This window comes from Dendrobates tinctorius, unplaced genomic scaffold (assembly GCF_039654945.1).
Source record: "Dendrobates tinctorius isolate UK_male_01 unplaced genomic scaffold, ASM3965494v1 ptg000440l, whole genome shotgun sequence".
In the NCBI taxonomy this organism is placed as follows: Eukaryota; Metazoa; Chordata; class Amphibia; order Anura; family Dendrobatidae; genus Dendrobates; species Dendrobates tinctorius.
Genome location: NW_027362103.1, coordinates 447,783 through 470,525, shown reverse-complemented (window position 1 = coordinate 470,525; position 22,743 = coordinate 447,783). Strand labels below are relative to the sequence as shown.

General features: G+C 45.9%; 1 protein-coding gene across 4 annotated transcripts in view; it reads left to right on the top strand.

The window, feature by feature from the left end:
- Positions 1 to 22,743, top strand: part of ELMO3 (engulfment and cell motility 3) — a 285,235-nt gene that overhangs the window by 129,796 nt on the left and 132,696 nt on the right. For 3 of the 4 annotated variants that reach the window (XM_073564248.1, XM_073564249.1, XM_073564247.1), the window contains exon 6: positions 13,375 to 13,544. The exons of the other annotated variant lie outside the window; for it this stretch is intronic. In XM_073564248.1, the coding sequence (XP_073420349.1) occupies positions 13,375 to 13,544 (170 nt within the window). The remainder of the gene's footprint in view (positions 1 to 13,374; positions 13,545 to 22,743) is intronic. 4 annotated transcript variants of the gene reach the window in all.

Sequence of the window (22,743 nt, the reverse complement as noted above, 5' to 3'; positions counted from 1 at the left end):
TTTATTCGTAAGTCTTCCTCTCCTGCAGGCGCTGGGTTCTTTTTTGTCAAGAAGAAGGACGGGTCCCTGCGTCCCTGTATTGATTATAGAGGGCTCAACGTTATCACCATCAAGAATAAATATCCTCTGCCCCTCATCCCGGAGTTATTTGACCGTCTACGGGGTGCACGGATCTTCACTAAATTGGATCTTCGAGGGGCCTACAATCTGGTCCGGATCCGCTCCGGTGACGAATGGAAGACCGCCTTCAACACTCGTGACGGCCATTATGAATACCTCGTCATGCCCTTCGGCCTATGCAATGCCCCCGCGGTGTTCCAAGAATTTGTCAATGATATTTTCCGAGATCTTCTTTACTCCTGCGTGGTGGTTTACTTGGACGACATTCTGGTGTTTTCTCCTGATTTGTCCACACATCGAAAAGACGTGCGTCAAGTTTTACTTCGGTTGAGAACACATCGTCTCTACGCCAAGCTGGAAAAATGCGCCTTCGAACAGTCGTCTCTGCCGTTCTTGGGTTATATCATTTCCGATTCTGGCTTGCGCATGGATCCGGGAAAAGTGTCTGCGGTACTCAACTGGCCGCGTCCTCAGGGAATTAAGGCTATCCAACGGTTCCTGGGTTTCGCCAACTATTACCGGCAGTTTATTCCGCACTTTTCCTCTCTGACTGCTCCCATCTCTGCTCTGATCCGAAAGGGAGCCGATCCTCACCACTGGCCTCCTGAGGCCGAGAACGCCTTCCGAACCTTGAGGCAAGCCTTTGCCACAGCCCCGGTGCTACATCGTCCAGAGGCGAACAAACCATTCACCCTAGAGGTAGACGCTTCTGCCACCGGAGCCGGTGCGGTTCTCTCCCAGAGATCTCCTTCCGGTCGCTTGGTGTCCTGCGGCTTCTTCTCCAAGACTTTCTCCCCTGCGGAGAGAAACTATACCATCGGGGACAGAGAGCTGCTTGCCATTAAGTTAGCCTTGGAAGAGTGGCGGCATCTTCTGGAAGGAGCGGTACACCCACTCCACATCTTCACCGACCACAAGAATCTAGCCTACATTCAATCGGCACAAAGGCTTAATCCCCGGCAGGCCCGATGGTCATTATTCTTTAACCGGTTCGACTTTGAGCTCCATTTCCGTCCGGGTGAAAAGAATCTCAAAGCGGATGCCCTGTCTCGATCCTTTCTGGTCACCGACAACGAGGAGGAGCTTTCACACATTGTGGAGCCAAGCAAGCTCATCGTAGTCGCGCCTGTTAACCTGACTTCCGTGCCCCCCGGCAAGACTTTTGTCCAAGATGATGACAGGAGGCGAGTTCTACATTGGGGTCATGCTACCAAGTTAGCGGGTCATGCCGACCTCAAGAAGACATTCTCCCTCATCTCTCGTTTTTATTGGTGGCCTTCTTTGTCTCAAGATGTCCGAAGTTTCATCCTCTCCTGCCCATCGTGTGCCAAGAACAAGGTCCCACGTCAGCCACCCTCCGGTTTTCTGCATCCACTTCCGGTTCCCTCGGCTCCGTGGCAGCATATCGCGATGGATTTTATTACGGATCTACCGCGTTCCTCAGGTCACACGGTCATTCTGGTGGTCGTGGACCGCTTCTCCAAGATGGCCCACTTCATCCCTCTGCCCGGTCTTCCTTCCGCTCCTGACCTGGCGAGAATTTTTATATCTCATGTCTTCCGGATTCATGGCTTCCCCAAGCACATTGTCTCGGACAGAGGGGTTCAGTTTACCTCGCGTTTCTGGAGGGCTCTATGTAAGCTGATGGAGGTAACGTTGGACTTTTCCTCCGCTTATCACCCTCAGTCCAACGGTCAAGCGGAACGCACGAACCAGATCCTCGTAGCATACCTCCGACATTTTTCCAACGGCCATCAAGACAATTGGTCCAACTTGCTTCCTTGGGCCGAATTCGCTTTCAACAACCATACCAGCGAATCCTCCGCCAAGTCGCCTTTCTTTACAGTCTACGGTCAACATCCTGGTATACCTCTGCCGGTACTCCCGACCTCGGGTGTGCCGGCGGCCGATCTTCTGACCAAGGAGTTCTCCAGGGTCTGGCAGGAGACCAAAACCGCACTTAAGCGAGCACGAGACGGGTTCAAGAAGCACGCCGATAAGAAACGCCTAGATTCTCCGCTGTACCACCCTGGGGATAAAGTTTGGCTATCCTCAAAATTTGTTCGTCTCAAAATTCCCTCCTACAAACTGGGTCCCCGCTACATCGGTCCCTTTGAGGTTCTAGCCCGTATCAATGACGTTGCCTACAAGCTAAAACTCCCCGCTTCACTGCGGATTCCTAATTCGTTTCACGTTTCCCTCTTAAAACCGGTCATACTCAACCAGTTTCATGCTTCTACTGGCAGCGCTCCCGCGCCCGTTTCCGCACAGGATGTCTTTGAGGTTAAGGAAATTCTTGCTATGAAACGATCTAGAGGTAAAACTTTCTTTTTAATTGACTGGAAAGGTTTTGGCCCTGAGGAGAGATCCTGGGAACCCCGGGAGAACATTCAAGCTCCCCAGATTTTAGCTAAGTTTCTTTCCGGCCGTGGGAAGAGGGGGCGTAAAAGGGGGGGTACTGTCACGCTTACCGCCGGCTCCACGCTCGCCGCTCCCGCCGCGTCCTCTGCTCCTGCTGCCGCCTCTCCCCGCGCTGGGTGCGCCCGCCGCCTCCGGCGTGCTCCCGTGGCGGGCGCGCGCTCACCTGCACGCCTGTCCTCCACCCCGCGCTCTGTCCCGGCATTCGGCCCGGGGCGCATGCGCACCCTGCGCTCCAGGTCCCACTACAGGCCTAGCCAGGCCTTCTCCCCGCCCCCCTGACCCTGCTGACCTGACCCGGAAACTCCTGCCTCTATAAGAGGCAGCCTCTTCCTCCAGCTCACCGCCTGATCGTCACTTCCTCTCTCTGTGACTCTGGCTCCAGCCTGCCTGCCTTTTTCCCTGCTGCTCTTACCCTTTCCTCGTCCTCCCTGTCTAACCGTTCCTTGTGTTCCTCCCAGTGCCCGCCATCTCGTCTCCGTGTTCAGCCTGTGCCCTGCGTCTGACCCGTGTCTTGCCGTTCCAGCCTTGCCTGCCTGTATCCTTCAGCCTCCGTTCCTGGCCTCCAGTCCTGCCGGTTCCAGTCCAGCTCATCCTTCCGCCTGCCCGCTGCACCCTCTACTGTGCACCTCCGTCCTCGGGTACCAGCTGCCGTGGTGAGTAGTTTCCCCTGGGCCTGACCCAAACGCTCCCTGTATAGGGGGTGGTCCACCTGGTCCGCTCGCCCAGGGGAGGTTCGCTTGCCGCGGTCCAGTGGGTTCACCCTTGGGAATCCTTACATATACTATACCACACAGGACACATTCTCTATATACTACACCACACGGGACACATCCTCCATATACTACACCACACGGGATACATCCTCTATATAATACACCACACGGGACACAACCTCTATATACTACACATCCTCTATATACTACACCACACGGGACACAACCTCTATATACTACACCACACGGGACACATCCTCTATATACTACACCACACGGGACACATCCTCTATATACTACACATCGTCTATATACTACACCACGCGGGACACAACCTCTATATACTACACCACACGGGACACAACCTCTATATACTGCACCACATGGGACACATCCTCTATATACTACACAACCTCTATATACTACACCACACGGGACACATCCTCTATATACTACACCACACGGGACACATCCTCTATATACTACACCACACGGGACACAACCTCTATATACTACACCACATGGGACACATCCTCTATATACTACACAACCTCTATATACTACACCACACGGGACACATCCTCTATATACTACACCACACGGAACACAACCTCTATATACTACACCACACGGGACACATCCTCTATATACTACACCACACGAGACACATCGTCTATATACTACACCACACGGGACACATCCTCTATATACTACACAACCTCTATATACTACACCACACGGAACACAACCTCTATATACTACACCACAGGGGACACATCCTCTATATACTACACCACACGGGACACATCCTCTATATACTACACAACCTCTATATACTACACCACACGGAACACAACCTCTATATACTACACCACACGCGACACATCCTCTATATACTACACCATACGAGACACATCGTCTATATACTACTACACACGGGACACATCCTCTATATACTACACAACCTCTATATACTACACCACACGGAACACAACCTCTATATACTACACCACAGGGGACACATCCTCTATATACTACACCACACGGGACACATCCTCTATATACTACACAACCTCTATATACTACACCACACGGGACACATCCTCTATATACTACACCACACAAGACACATCGTCTATATACTACTACACACGGGACACATCCTCTATATACTACACCACACGGGACACATCCTCTATATACTACACCACACGGGACACATCCTCTATATACTACACCACACGGGACACAACCCCTATATACTACACAACCTCTATATACTACTACACATGGGACACATTCTCTATATACTACACCACACGGGACACAACCCCTATATACTACACCACACGGGACACATCCTCTATATACTACACATCCTCTATATACTACACCACACGGGACACATCCTCTATATACTACACCTCACGGGACACATCCTCTATATACTACACCACACGGGACACATCCTCTATATACTACACCACACGGGACACAACCTCTATATACTACACCACACGGGACACATACTCTATATACTACACCACACGGGACATAACCTCTATATACTACACCACGCGGGACACAACCTCTATGTACTACACCACACGGGACACAACCTCTATATACTACACCGCACGGGACACCACCTCTATTTACTACACTTCCTCTATATACTACACCACACAGGACACATCCTCTATATACTACACCACACTGGACACAACCTCTATATACTACACCACACAGGACACAACCTCTATATACTACACCACACGGTACACAACCTCTATATACTACACCACACAGGACACAACCTCTATATACTACACCACACGAAACACAACCTCTATATACTACACATCCTCTATATACTACACCACACGGGACACATCCTCTATATACTACACCACACAGGACACAACCTCTATATACTACACCGCACGGGACACAACCTCCTATATACTACACATCCTCTATATACTACACCACACAGGACACATCCTCTATATACTATACCACACGGGACACAACCTCTATATACTACACCACACGGGACACAACCTCTATATACTACACATCCTTTATATACTACACTACAGAGGACACATCCTCTATATACTACACCACACGGGACACATCCTCTATATACTACACCACACGTGACACAACCTCTATATACTACACCACACGGGACACAACCTCTATATACTACACTGTTGTGAGTTCATTTTCCCCTTCATTACTGAGGCCCGAGGAACTCCCTCTTCTGGTAAAGAAAGGTAGTGAGCCTGATTATCAAACACCTGAGGCTGATGATGATGACTGGCTGAGTGGAGTTACTGACTGGATATAAGGCTGCCGATGCCCTTCTGCCCTGCGGGTGATTTCTCTGTGGGATCCTTGGAGACCAGTCTGAATTCCTGCTCCTCTAAAGCTAAGTTTTATGCTCGGCCTTTTGCATTGGTGCTTTGACTTTGTTTTGCTTTGTTTTTCTGGATTTCTGCCATTCCCTGCTGGGGTGTGCTGAATTCCTTTACCTCTGTCTTCTGAAAATACCTGAGTGCTGATTTAGTTTTTGAAGCCTAGCTGCTTCAGGGCCTTTTTCATATCAGCTTGTTGGCTTATGTCTTTGATAGGGTTTTGGCAGATTGCAGACAGCAGCCTTCCTGTCCTTTCCTATCTAGGTAGTTTTGGGCCCCGTTTTTGCTCAGTCTATCTTTCTGTCTGTGTTAGTGTTTTCGTCTTGCTTCACCGTCATTATATGTTGGGGGCTGCCTATTGCTTTGGGGTCTGCTCTGGGGCAGTTTAGATTTCCCCTTTCTTCCTTTAGGCCTATTTAATTCTCCGGCTGTGATCGAGGGGTCTAGGGCATCGTAGGAACCCCCCACGGCTACTGCTAGTTGTGTTGATAGGTTCAGGGGTCTGCAATCTGATAGTTGCCAACTTCTCTTGTTTTCTGGACTTAGCTTGTATTTCTGTTTTTGCCTACGGTGACTCATTCATAACACTACACCACACAGGACACATCCTCTATATACTACACCACATGGAACACAACCTCTATATACTACACATCCTCTATATACTACACCACACGGGTCACATCCTCCATATACTACACCACACGGGACACAACCTCTATATACTACACCGCATGGGACACAAGCTCTATATACTACACATCCTCTATATATATATATATATATATATATATATATATATATATATATATATATATATATACTACACCACAGAGGACACATCCTCTATATACTACACCACACGGGACACATCCTCTATATACTACACCACATGGGACACATCCTCTATATACTACACATCCTCTATATACTAGACCACACTGGACACATCCTCTATATACTACACCACACGGGACACAACCTCTATATACTAGACCACACGGGACACATCCTCTATATACTACACCACATGGGACACATCCTCTATATACTACACATCCTCTATATACTACACCACACGGGACACAACCTCTATATACTAGACCACACGGGACACAACCACTATATACTAGACCACACGGGACACAACCTCTATATACTACACCGCATGGGACACAAGCTCTATATACTACACATCCTCTATATATATATATATATATATATATATATATATATATATATATATATATATATATATATATACTACACCACAGAGGACACATCCTCTATATACTACACCACACGGGACACATCCTCTATATACTACACCACACGGGACACAACCTCTATATACTACACCACATGGGACACATCCTCTATATACTACACAACCTCTATATACTACACCACACGGGACACATCCTCTATATACTACACACGGAACACAACCTCTATATACTACACCACACGGGACACATCCTCTATATACTACACCACACGAGACACATCGTCTATATACTACACCACACGGGACACATCCTCTATATACTACACAACCTCTATATACTACACCACATGGAACACAACCTCTATATACTACACCACAGGGGACACATCCTCTATATACTACACCACACGGGACACATCCTCTATATACTACACAACCTCTATATACTACACCACACGGAACACAACCTCTATATACTACACCACACGCGACACATCCTCTATATACTACACCACACGAGACACATCGTCTATATACTACACCACACGGGACACATCCTCTATATACTACACATCGTCTATATACTACACCACACGGGACACATCCTCTATATACTACACCACACAGGACACAACCTCTATATACTGCACCACATGGGACACATCCTCTATATACTACACAACCTCTATATACTACACCACATGGGACACATCCTCTATATACTACACCACACAGGACACATCCTCTATATACTACACATCGTCTATATACTACACCACACGGGACACATCCTCTATATACTACACCACACGGGACACAACCTCTATATACTACACCACATGGGACACATCCTCTATATACTAAACAACCTCTATATACTACACCACACGGGACACATCCTCTATATACTACACACGGAACACAACCTCTATATACTACACCACACGGGACACATCCTCTATATACTACACCACACGAGACACATCGTCTATATACTACACCACACGGGACACATCCTCTATATACTACACAACCTCTATATACTACACCACACGGAACACAACCTCTATATACTACACCACAGGGGACACATCCTCTATATACTACACCACACGGGACACATCCTCTATATACTACACAACCTCTATATACTACACCACACGGAACACAACCTCTATATACTACACCACACGCGACACATCCTCTATATACTACACCACACGAGACACATCGTCTATATACTACTACACACGGGACACATCCTCTATATACTACACAACCTCTATATACTACACCACACGGAACACAACCTCTATATACTACACCACAGGGGACACATCCTCTATATACTACACCACACGGGACACATCCTCTATATACTACACAACCTCTATATACTACACCACACGGGACACATCCTCTATATACTACTACACACGGGACACATCCTCTATATACTACACCACACGGGACACAACCTCTATATACTACACCACACGGGACACAACCTCTATAATACTACACCACATGGGACACATCCTCTATATACTACACCACACAGGACACATTCTCTATATACTAAACCACACGGGACACAACCTCTATATACTGCACATCCTCTATATACTACACCACACGGGACACATCCTCTATATACTACACCACACGGGACACATCCTCTATATACTACACCACACGGGACACATCCTCTATATACTACACATCGTCTATATACTACACCACACGGGACACATCCTCTATGTACTACACCACACGGGACACAACCTCTATATACTGCACCACATGGGACACATCCTCTATATACTACACAACCTCTATATACTACACCACACGGGACACATACTCTATATACTACACCACACGGGACACATCCTCTATATACTACACATCGTCTATATACTACACCACACGGGACACATCCTCTATATACTACACCACACGGGACACAACCTCTATATACTACACCACATGGGACACATCCTCTATATACTACACAATCTCTATATACTACACCACACGGGACACATCCTCTATATACTACACCACACGGAACACAACCTCTATATACTACACCACACGGGACACATCCTCTATATACTACACCACACGAGACACATCGTCTATATACTACACCACACGGGACACATCCTCTATATACTACACAACCTCTATATACTACACCACACGGAACACAACCTCTATATACTACACCACAGGGGACACATCCTCTATATACTACACCACACGGGACACATCCTCTATATACTACACAACCTCTATATACTACACCACACGGAACACAACCTCTATATACTACACCACACGCGACACATCCTCTATATACTACACCACACGAGACACATCGTCTATATACTACTACACACGGGACACATCCTCTATATACTACACAACCTCTATATACTACACCACACGGAACACAACCTCTATATACTACACCACAGGGGACACATCCTCTATATACTACACCACACGGGACACATCCTCTATATACTACACAACCTCTATATACTACACCACACGGGACACATCCTCTATATACTACACCACACGAGACACATCGTCTATATACTACTACACACGGGACACATCCTCTATATACTACACCACACGGGACACATCCTCTATATACTACACCACACGGGACACATCCTCTATATACTACACCACACGGGACACAACCCCTATATACTACACAACCTCTATATACTACTACACATGGGACACATTCTCTATATACTACACCACACGGGACACAACCCCTATATACTACACCACACGGGACACATCCTCTATATACTACACACGGAACACAACCTCTATATACTACACCACACGGGACACATCCTCTATATACTACACCACACGAGACACATCGTCTATATACTACACCACACGGGACACATCCTCTATATACTACACCACACGGGACACATCCTCTATATACTACACCACACGGGACACATCCTCTATATACTACACCACACGGGACACATCCTCTATATACTACACCACACGGGACACAACCTCTATATACTACACCACACGGGACACATCCTCTATATACTACACCACACGGGACACATCCTCTATATACTGCACCACACGGGACATAACCTCTATATACTGCACCACACGGGACATAACCTCTATATACTGCACCACATGGGACACATCCTCTATATACTACACAACCTCTATATACTACACCACACGGGACACATCCTCTATATACTACACCACACGGGACACATCCTCTATATACTACACCACACGGGACACAACCTCTATATACTACACCACATGGGACACATCCTCTATATACTACACAACCTCTATATACTACACCACACGGGACACATCCTCTATATACTACACCACACGGAACACAACCTCTATATACTACACCACACGGGACACATCCTCTATATACTACACCACACGAGACACATCGTCTATATACTACACCACACGGGACACATCCTCTATATACTACACAACCTCTATATACTACACCACACGGAACACAACCTCTATATAATACACCACACGGGACACAACCTCTATATACTACACCACACGGGACACATCCTCTATATACTACACCACACGGGACACATCCTCTATATACTACACCACACGGGACACATCCTCTATATACTGCACCACACGGGACATAACCTCTATATACTACACCACACGGGACACATCCTCTATATAATACACCACACGGGACACAACCTCTATATACTACACATCCTCTATATACTACACCACCACAGAGGACACATCCTCTATATTCTACACCACACGGGACACATCCTCTATATACTACACATCGTCTATATACTACACCACACGGGACACATCCTCTATATACTACACCACACGGGACACAACCTCTATATACTGCACCACATGGGACACATCCTCTATATACTACACAACCTCTATATACTACACCACACGGGACACATACTCTATATACTACACCACACGGGACACATCCTCTATATACTACACATCGTCTATATACTACACCACACGGGACACATCCTCTATATACTACACCACACGGGACACAACCTCTATATACTACACCACATGGGACACATCCTCTATATACTACACAACCTCTATATACTACACCACACGGGACACATCCTCTATATACTACACCACACGGAACACAACCTCTATATACTACACCACACGGGACACATCCTCTATATACTACACCACACGAGACACATCGTCTATATACTACACCACACGGGACACATCCTCTATATACTACACAACCTCTATATACTACACCACACGGAACACAACCTCTATATACTACACCACAGGGGACACATCCTCTATATACTACACCACACGGGACACATCCTCTATATACTACACAACCTCTATATACTACACCACACGGAACACAACCTCTATATACTACACCACACGCGACACATCCTCTATATACTACACCATACGAGACACATCGTCTATATACTACTACACACGGGACACATCCTCTATATACTACACAACCTCTATATACTACACCACATGGAACACAACCTCTATATACTACACCACAGGGGACACATCCTCTATATACTACACCACACGGGACACATCCTCTATATACTACACAACCTCTATATACTACACCACACGGGACACATCCTCTATATACTACACCACACGAGACACATCGTCTATATACTACTACACACGGGACACATCCTCTATATACTACACCACACGGGACACATCTTCTATACACTACACCACAAGGGACACATCCTCTATATACTACACCACACGGGACACAACCCCTATATACTACACAACCTCTATATACTACTACACATGGGACAGATTCTCTATATACTACACCACACGGGACACAACCCCTATATACTACACCACACGGGACACATCCTCTATATACTACACATCCTCTATATACTACACCACACGGGACACATCCTCTATATACTACACCTCACGGGACATATCCTCTATATACTACACCACACGGGACACATCCTCTATATACTACACCACACGGGACACATCCTCTATATACTACACCACACGGGACACAACCTCTATATACTACACCACACGGGACACATACTCTATATACTACACCACACGGGACACATCCTCTATATACTACACCACACGGGACATAACCTCTATATACTACACCACGCGGGACACAACCTCTATGTACTACACCACACGGGACACAACCTCTATATACTACACCGCACGGGACACCACCTCTATTTACTACACTTCCTCTATATACTACACCACACAGGACACATCCTCTATATACTACACCACACTGGACACAACCTCTATATACTACACCACACAGGACACAACCTCTATATACTACACCACACGGGACACAACCTCTATATACTACACCACACGGGACACAACCTCTATATACTACACCACACGAAACACAACCTCTATATACTACACATCCTCTATATACTACACCACACGGGACACATCCTCTATATACTACACCACACAGGACACAACCTCTATATACTACACCACACGGGACACAACCTATATATACTACACCACACGGGACACAACCTCTATATACTACACATCCTCTATATACTACACCACAGAGGACACATCCTCTATATACTACACCACGTGTGACTCATCCTCTGTATAGTACAAACTGGACACATCCTCTATATACTACACCACACGGGACACATCCTCTACATACTACACACGGGACACAACCTCTATATACTACACTACAGAGGACACAACCTCTGTTTACTACACCACACGGGACACATCATCTATATACTACACACGGGTCACAACCCCTATATACTACACCACACGGGACACATCCTCTATATACTAAACCACACGGGACACATCCTCTATATACTACACCACATGGGACACATCCTCTATATACTACACCACACAGGACACATCCTCTATATACTACACCACATGGGACACATCCTCTATGTACTACACATCCTCTATATACTACACCACACGGGACACATCCTGTATATACTACACCACATGGGACACATCCTCTATGTACTACACATCCTCTATATACTACACCACACAGGACACATCCTCTATATACTACACCACACGAGACACAACCTCTATATACTACACCACACGGGACACAAGCCCTATATACTACACCACACGGGACACAACCTCTATATACTACATCACAAGGGACACAACCTCTATATACTACACCACAGGGGACACAACCTCTATATACTACACCGCACGGGACACAACCTCTATATACTACACCACACAGTAGCGCTGACGGCTCCTCTGTTCTCCCCTTTGTTATCTATGAGTGCAGTGATTGTTTTCTTCCTCTGACCTGTAGGATAAAGAGGCGAGCAGCTTGTGTCAGGGAGTTCAGAGTCATAATGTGGACGTGAGATCAGAGTCTCTGAAGAAACTCTCCGTTCTTTCCTCCGATGTCACATTCGCTCAGGAATTCATTAGTCGCGATGGGCTCCAGGTTCTTTCTTGTGCAGTTGAAGATGATGAGGAGTAAGGTTCAGTAAATTGTGAAAAGAATATGGCTATCATTATTGATGGTTTACACCGTGATATTGTGTACAGTCCAAGTAGTTCACCACTGATAGTATACATCGTGGTATTGTTACATACAGTCCATGTAATTCAGCCACTGGTCGTAAAAAAACATGGTATTGTTACATACAGTCCATGTAATTCTGCCACTGGTGGTAAAAAACCATGGTATTGTTACATACAGTCCATGTAGTTCAGCCACTGGTGGTATACACCGTGGTATTGTTACATACAGTCCATGTAATTCAGCCACTGGTGGTATACACCGTGGTATTGTTACATACAGTCCATGTAATTCAGCCACTGATATTATACACCGTGGTATTCTTACATACAGTCCCTGTAATTCAGCCACTGGTGGTATACACCATGGTATTGTTACATACAGTCCATGTAATTCAGCCACTGATAGTATACACCGTGGTATTGTTACATACAGTCTATGTAATTCAGCCGCTGGTGGTATACATTGTGGTATTGTTACGTACAGTCCATGTAGTTCAGCCACTGGTGGTAAAAAACCATGGTATTGTTACATACAGTCCATGTAGTTCAGCCACTGGTGGTAAAAAACCATGGTATTGTTACATACAGTGCATGTAATTCAGCCACTTATAGTATACACCGTGGTATTGTTACATACAGTCCATGTAGTTCAGCCACTGGTGGTAAAAAAACATGGTATTGTTACATACAGTCCATGTAGTTCAGCCACTGGTGGTAAAAAACCATGGTATTGTTACATACAGTGCATGTAATTCAGCCACTTATAGTATACACCGTGGTATTGTTACATACAGTCCATGTAGTTCAGCCACTGGTGGTAAAAAACCATGGTATTGTTACATACAGTCCATGTAGTTCAGCCACTGGTGGTAAAAAACCATGGTATTGTTACATACAGTGCATGTAATTCAGCCACTTATAGTATACACCGTGGTATTGTTACATACAGTCCCTGTAATTCAGCCACTGGTGGTATACACCATGGTATTGTTACGTACAGTCCTTGTAGTTCAGCCACTGGTGGTATACACCATGATATTGTTACGTACAGTCCATGTAGTTCAGCCACTGGTGGTAAAAAACCATGGTATTGTTACATACAGTCCATGTAATTCAGCCACTGATAGTATACACCGTGGTATTGTTACATACAGTCTATGTAATTCTGTCACTTATAGTATACACCGTGGTATTGTTACATACAGTCCCTGTAATTCAGCCACTGGTGGTATACACCGTGGTATTGTTACATACAGTCTATGTAATTCAGCCACTGGTGGTATACATTGTGGTATTGTTACGTACAGTCCATGTAGTTCAGCCACTGGTGGTAAAAAACCATGGTATTGTTACATACAGTCCATGTAGTTCAGCCACTGGTGGTAAAAAACCATGGTATTGTTACATAAAGTCCATGTAATTCAGCCACTGATAGTATACACCGTGGTATTGTTACATACAGTCTATGTAATTCTGCCACTTATAGTATACACCGTGGTATTGTTACATACAGTCCCTGTAATTCAGCCACTGGTGGTATACACCATGGTATTGTTACGTCCAGTCCATGTAGTTCAGCCACTGTTGGTATACACCGTGGTATTGTTACATACAGTCTATGTAATTCAGCCACTGGTGGTATACACCGTGGTATTGTTACATAGAGTCCATGTAATTCAGCCACTGATAGTATACACCATGGTATTGTTACATACAGTCCATGTAGTTCAGCCACTGGTGGTATACATCATGGTGTTAAATACAGTCCATGTAATTTAGCCACTGATAGTATACACCGTGGTATTGTTACATACAGTCCATGTAATTCAGCCACTGGTGGTATACACCATTGTTGTGAATTCTCTTTTTGGTCTCCCTCTGGTTATTACTGAAGGTAGAGGAGCTGGTTAGATTGACAGAGGGGTTTGCAAGTTCTCTTTCTGGGCTCCCTCTGGTGGTTACTGGAGGTAGTGGAGCTGATCTGATTGACAGAGGCTGGCCACCTGATGATGAGGTTGACAATTGGAGATCTGGGGTTTCAGATTGGGATTTAAGACAGCTGACTCCCTCTATCCCAGCTGGTGATTTTCTTCCTGTGCCTTCTGCGGTCTGATGTCTCCAGCTCTGTCCTTGTATGGTTCAGCTAAGTGGTTCATTTGCTATTCTGTTTGCATTTGATCTGGTTTTGTCTATCTCTGCTTTGTGCGGTTCAGCCAGCTCCGGCTGGGGCTGTGCTGAATCACCGCCCATATGTTACTGCTTGTGCCAGTGTTATGATGAGTCACCGAAGGAGGAAAAAACAAAATACCAGCTAAGTCCAGAAAAGCCAGAGAGGTTGGCAGCTATCGGATTGCAGACCCCTGGACCTATCCAAAGCAACTAGCAGTAGCCGTGGGGGGTTCCTACGGTGCCCTAGACCCCTCGATCACAGCCGGAGAACTACATAGCCTAAAGACAGAAAGGGAAAAAACTAAACTGCCCCAGAGCAGACCCCAAAGCAATAGGAAGCCCCCAACATATAATGATGGTGAAGCAAGATGAAAACACTAACACAGATAGAAAGATAGTGTTATGAATGAGTCACCATAGGAGGCAAAAACAGAAATGCTAGCTAAGTCCAGAAAACCAGTGAAGTTGGCAGCTATCGGATTGCAGACCCCTGAACCTATCAACACAACTAGCAGTAGCCGTGGGGGGTTCCTATGATGCCCTAGACCCCTCGATCACAGCCGGAGGACTATATAGCCTAAAGACAGAAAGGGAAATCTAAACTGCCCCAGAACAGACCCCAAAGCAACAGGCAGCCCCCAACATATAATGACGGTGAAGCAAGAAGAAAGAACACTAACACAGACAGAAAGATAGACTGAGCAAAGACGGGGCCCAAGCTAACTAGATAGGAAAGGACAGGAAGGCTGCTGTCTGCAATCCGTGAAAAACCCTATGAAAATAAGAGCCAACAGACTGACCGTGAAAAAGGCCCTGAAGATGCTAGGCTTCAAAAAGACTATGTCAGTACTCAGGAATATCCTGAAGACAGAGCAACCGGCAAAAGGAGATTCAGCTCACCCCAGCAGGGAATGGCAGAATCCAGACAAGCAAGGCAAACAAAAACAAAACACAAATGCAAAAAGGCAAAGCAGAAAACTTAGCTTTAGAGGAGCAGGAATCAGACTGGTCTCCTAGAAGTACACAGAGAAATCACCCGCAGGGCAGAAGGGCGTCGGCAGCCTTATATCCAGTCCGTGACTCCCCTCAGCCAGTCATCATCATTAGGTTCAGGTGCCTGATAATCAGGCTCAATACCTTCCTTTACCAGAATAGGGAGTTCACCAGACCTCAGTGACGAAGGGGAGAATGAACTCACAACAGTACCTCCCCCTTGAGGAGGGGTCACCGAACCCTCAACCACGCCACCAGGGCGATCAGGGTGAGCCCGATGAAAGGCACGCACCAATCTTTTGGCATGAATATCAGAGGCAGAGACCCAGGAATTATCCTCCTGACCATAAACCTTCCACTTAACCAAATACTGGAGTCTCCGTCTAGCCAGACGGGAATCCAGTATTTTCTCTACCTCATATTCCATGTTACCTTCAACCAATACAGGGTCCGGAGGTGCCACCCCAGGAACAACTGGTTCAACAAACCTCTTCAACAAGGACTTATGGAACACATTATGGATTTTAAATGTGACAGGAAGAGCCAAACGAAAAGAGACCGGATTAATAATCTCCAAAATCTTGTAAGGTCCAATAAATCTAGGCTTAAACTTAGGAGAAGCCACCTTCATAGCAATATTTTTTGATGATAACCACACCATATCACCAATCTTAAACTGGGGACCAATGGTCCTATGTCGATTGGAAAACCGCTGGGCCTTTTCCTGGGAGAGAGATAACTTATCCACCACTTGGTCCCTGATCTGGTGCATTCTCTCCACCACAGTGTCAACACCTGGGCAGGCAGAAGGCTCCACCTGCCCTGAAGAAAATCGAGGATGAAACCCAAAGTTACAAAAAAAAGGAGACATCAAAGTGGCAGAACTAGCTCTATTATTTAAAGCAAATTCGGCCAAGGGCAAAAATGAAACCCAATCATCCTGATCAGCGGAAATAAAACATCTCAAATACGACTCCAAGGTCTGGTTTGTTCTCTCTGTCTGCCCATTGGTCTGAGGGTGAAAAGCAGAGGAGAAGGACAACTGAATTCCCAGCTTGGAACAGAAAGTTCTCCAAAATCTAGACACAAACTGAACTCCTCTGTCAGATACAATGTTCTCAGGAATCCCGTGCAAGCGAACCACCTGTTGCAAAAACAGGGGCACCAACTCAGAGGAAGACGGCAACTTAGGGAGTGGTGCAAGATGAACCATCTTAGAAAACCTATCACAAATCACCCAAATAACAGTCATTCTTTGAGAAACCGGCATATCAGAGATGAAATCCATTGAAATATGGGTCCATGGCCTCCTGGGGACCGGCAAAGGCATCAACAACTCACTAGAGCGAGAACAAGATTTAGACCGGGAGCAAGTCCCACAGGACTGCACAAAATTCCTGACATCATGAGACAAGGTGGGCCACCAAAAAGAGCGACTCACCAGATCTCTAGTACCAAAAATACCTGGATGACCAGCCAATGCAGAGCAATGAACTTCAGACATCACTCTCTTCTTCCACTGGTCGGGAACTTACAACTTTCCACTGGGACAACGCTCAGGTTTGTCCTCCTGAAACTCTTGCAGAGCAAGTCTCAAATCGGGCGAGATGGCAGAAAAAACTACCCCTTCGCCTAAGATGGTAGCAGGCTTGGTCACCACAGGAGGATCAGCAAAGAAGCTCCTAGAGAGGGCGTCTGCCTTGACATTCTTAGTTCCAGGAAGAAAAGAGACCACAAAATCAAAACGTGTAAAAAAACAAGGCCCACCTAGCCTGTCTAGGGTTCAAGCGTTTAGCCGACTCTAGGTAAATCAAATTCTTGTGGTCAATGAGGACCACAACTTGCTGTTTAGCTCCCTCCAACCAATGTCTCCACTCCTCAAATTCCCATTTCATGGCCAACAGTTCCCGATTCCCCACATCATAGTTACGTTCAGATGGAGAGAACTTTCGGGAAAAGAAAGCACAGGGATTCATTTTAGATGTTACAGGATCCTTTTGGGACAAAACAGCTCCTGCACCAATCTCAGAAGCATCCACCTCTACCTGGAACGGGAGTGAGACATCAGGTTGCCGCAAAACCGGGGCGGAGGTAAATATTCGCTTCAGCTTCTGAAAGGAAGCGACAGCCTCCGGAGACCAATTCAACACATCAGCACCCTTCTTAGTCAGATCAGTCAATGGCTTGGCAATACTAGAAAATTTTGCTATAAATTTCCGATAAAAATTAGCAAAACCCAAAAACTTCTGGAGGGCCTTCAAAGAAGTGGGCTGAACCCAATCATAAATGGCCTGTACCTTGGCCGGGTCCATTTCAATAGTTGACGGAGACAAAATAAATCCCAAAAATGAAATCCTCTGTACTCCAAAAAGGCATTTCGATCCTTTGACATACAGGGAATTCTCCCTCAAGATCCGGAACACAGTCCGAATATGTTCCACATGAGAATCCCAATCCTTGGAGAAGATCAAAATATCATCCAGATAGATAATCAAAAATTTATCGACAAAGTCTCGGAAAATATCGTTCATGAAGCACTGGAAGACAGAAGGGGCATTAGTGAGCCCAAAAGGCATCACCAGGTACTCAAAATGTCCCTCCGGAGTATTAAACGCCGTCTTCCATTCATCCCCCTGCTTAATGCGGATAAGATTATACGCCCCCCTGAGGTCAAGCTTGGTAAACCAGCAAGCACCTCTAACTCTAGAGAATAGATCCGAAATCAGGGGTAACGGATACTGATATTTAATAGTAATTTTGTTGAGGGCACGATAATCAATACAAGGCCTTAAAGAACCATCCTTTTTGGCCACAAAAAAAAACCCGGCACCTAAGGGTGAAGAGGATGGTCTAATATGACCCTTCTCCAACGCCTCCTTAATATAGGATCGCATAGCCTCGTGCTCGGGTACAGATAAATTGACTAGCCGACCCTTGGGAAATTTACACCCCGGGCTCAGTTCAATTGCACAGTCATAACTCCTATGAGGAGGCAAAGATGCAGACTCATTCTCACTAAATACATCATAAAAGTCCACCAAATAGTCAGGAACATCATGCGACTGAGGAGAGGTGGAAAAAAACGGAGCCTCACTAAAGGCACACCGACAACCCCAACTCACCACAGACACAGATTTCCAATCCAAAACTGGATTATGAATTTGCAACCAGGGAAACCCCAGAACAACGGCATCATGCAGACCATGCAACACCAAAAATCTGCAATCTTCTTGATGGTCTGGGGCGACCCGCATGACCACCTGGATCCAAAACTGAGGTTTATTTTTCGCCAAAGGAGTAGCATCAATTCCCCTCAAAGGGATAGGCGTCTGCAGAGGTGTCATCGGAAATCCACAACGTTTAGCAAAATCCAAGTCCATTAGGTTTAGCGCTGCTCCCGAATCCACAAAAGCCTTGGCGGAAAATGTGGACAGGGAGCAGATCAGAGTAATTGCCAGAAGAAACTTAGGTTGAACACCACCAACAGAAAACGTGTGTGCAAAGCGTTTCTCTCGTTTAGGACAAACAGAAATAATATGCGAGGCATCTCCACAGAAAAAACACAGCTTATTACGCCTTCTTAACTCCTGACGTTGCGCCCTAGACAAAACTCTATCACATTGCATAGGTTCAGACGTCTGTTCAACCGGTGGCAAACCTCTCGTGCAATCCTGCGATCACGTAAACGCCGATCAACCTGAATGGCTAATGACATAGAATCGTCCAGACCAGAGGGAACAGGAAATCCCACCATAGTATCTTTTACGGCTTCTGACAAACCCTTCCGAAAGAGAGCAGCCAAGGCATTATCATTCCAGGTAGTAAGGACCGCCCACTTTCGGAACTTTTGACAGTACAACTCTGCAGAATCTCGACCCTGGTTCAATGCCAACAGGGTCTTTTCAGCCTGATCAATAGCATTAGGTTCGTCATACAACAACCCCAAGGCTTGAAAGAATGCGTTCACATTAGTCAGATTAGGATCATCTGGTTTCAAAGAAAACGCCCAATCCTGGGGATCGCCACGCAGCAAGGAGATGACAATTTTAATCTGCTGCGCGGAGCTCCCTGACGAGTTAGGCTTCAAGGCAAAAAATAATTTACAATTATTTTTGAAACTCAAAAATTTAGATCGATCCCCAAAAAATACATCAGGTGTAGGGATCTTTGGTTCAGCAGCATGCGAACGAGCAAGGTAGGCGGAAATTCCCCGCTCTTCCGCAGCGAGCTGCTCCACACGATCAGACAATTGCTTTATCTCCATTGAGAGAAAAAAAAAATTCCCCCTACGGCCTCAGAGATATAGAGGAAAGAATATACACACTCTCTTTTTTTTTTTTTTAAACACAATTCTTTCCTGCTATTGAGTACCCTAGGATCTGCGGTATGGCGGGTGATTCTGTTATGAATGAGTCACCGTAGGAGGCAAAAACAGAAATGCTAGCTAAGTCCAGAAAACCAGAGAAGTTGGCAGCTATCGGATTGCAGACCCCTGAACCTATCAACACAACTAGCAGTAGCCGTGGGGGGTTCCTACAATGCCCTAGACTCCTCGATCACAGCCGGAGGACTTTATAGTGTAAAGACAGAAAGGGAAATCTAAACTGCCCCAGAGCAGACCCCAAAGCAACAGGCAGCCCCCAACATATAATGACGGTGAAGCAAGAAGAAAGAACACTAACACAGACAGAAAGATAGACTGAGCAAAGACGGGGCCCAAGCTAACTAGATAGGGAAGGACAGGAAGGCTGCTGTCTGCAATCCGTGAAAAACCCTATGAAAATAAGAGCCAACAGACTGACAGTGAAAAAGGCCCTGAAGACGCTAGGCTTCAAAAAGACTATGTCAGTACTCAGGAATATTCTGAAGACAGAGCAACCGGCAAAAGGAGATTCAGCTCACCCCAGCAGGGAATGGCAGAATCCAGAAAAGCAAGGCAAACAAACACAAAACACAAATGCAAAAAGGCAAAGCAGAAAACTTAGCTTTAGAGGAGCAGGAATCAGACTGGTCTCCTAGAAGTACACAGAGAAATCACCCGCAGGGCAGAAGGGCGTCGGCAGCCTTATATCCAGTCCGTGACTCCACTCAGCCAGTCATCATCATTAGGCTCAGGTGCCTGATAATCAGGCTCATTACCTTCCTTTACCAGAATAGGGAGTTCACCAGACCTCAGTGACGAAGGGGAGAATGAACTCACAACAGATAGGTTGAGCAAATGATGGGGCCCAAACTAACTACATAGGACAGGATAGTAAAGCTGCTGTCTGCCATCCGCAAAAACCCTATCAAAATGAGCCAACCGACTGATAGGAAAAACAGGCCCTGAAGTTGCTAGGCTTCAAAAGACTATATCAGCACTCAGGTGTATTCTGAAGACAGAGCAAAAGATCAACAGATCAGAGACAAAAATGGAATTCAGCTCACCCCCGGCCGGGGATGGCAGAACTCCCAAAAAACAAGGCAAAACAAAAACAAAACTGAAGAGTAAAAGCAGAGCAGAAAAACTTAGCTTTGAGATGCAGGAATCAGACTGGTCTCCAAGAATCCAGCAGGAAAATCACCAGCCAGGAAGAAGGGCGTCGGCAGCCTTATATCCAGTCCTCAATTCCAGCCACCCAGTCATCATCTAGCTGCCCAGGTGTTTGATAATCAGCCTCACTACCTTCCTTCACCAAAGGAGGGAGTTCATCAGACCTCAATGGTGAAGGGAAAAATGAACTCACAACAGCCGGTTTGTTTTGTCCCCTGTTATATTGGTCTCTTTTTGCTTTGCTTTCAGAATATACCAGAGTGCTGATATAGTGGGTGCGAAGTCGTGCGACTTCAGTGTTTTTTGTGGATCAGACGTGTTGGACTTTTTGCAGGGTTTTTTGTGTGATTGCAGACAGTGTCTTTCCTTTCCTGTCCTGTCTAGTCAGTGTGGGCCCCATCATTTGCTCAGCCTATTTTCCTGCCTGTGTTTGTGTTTTCATTTTGTCTCACCAAC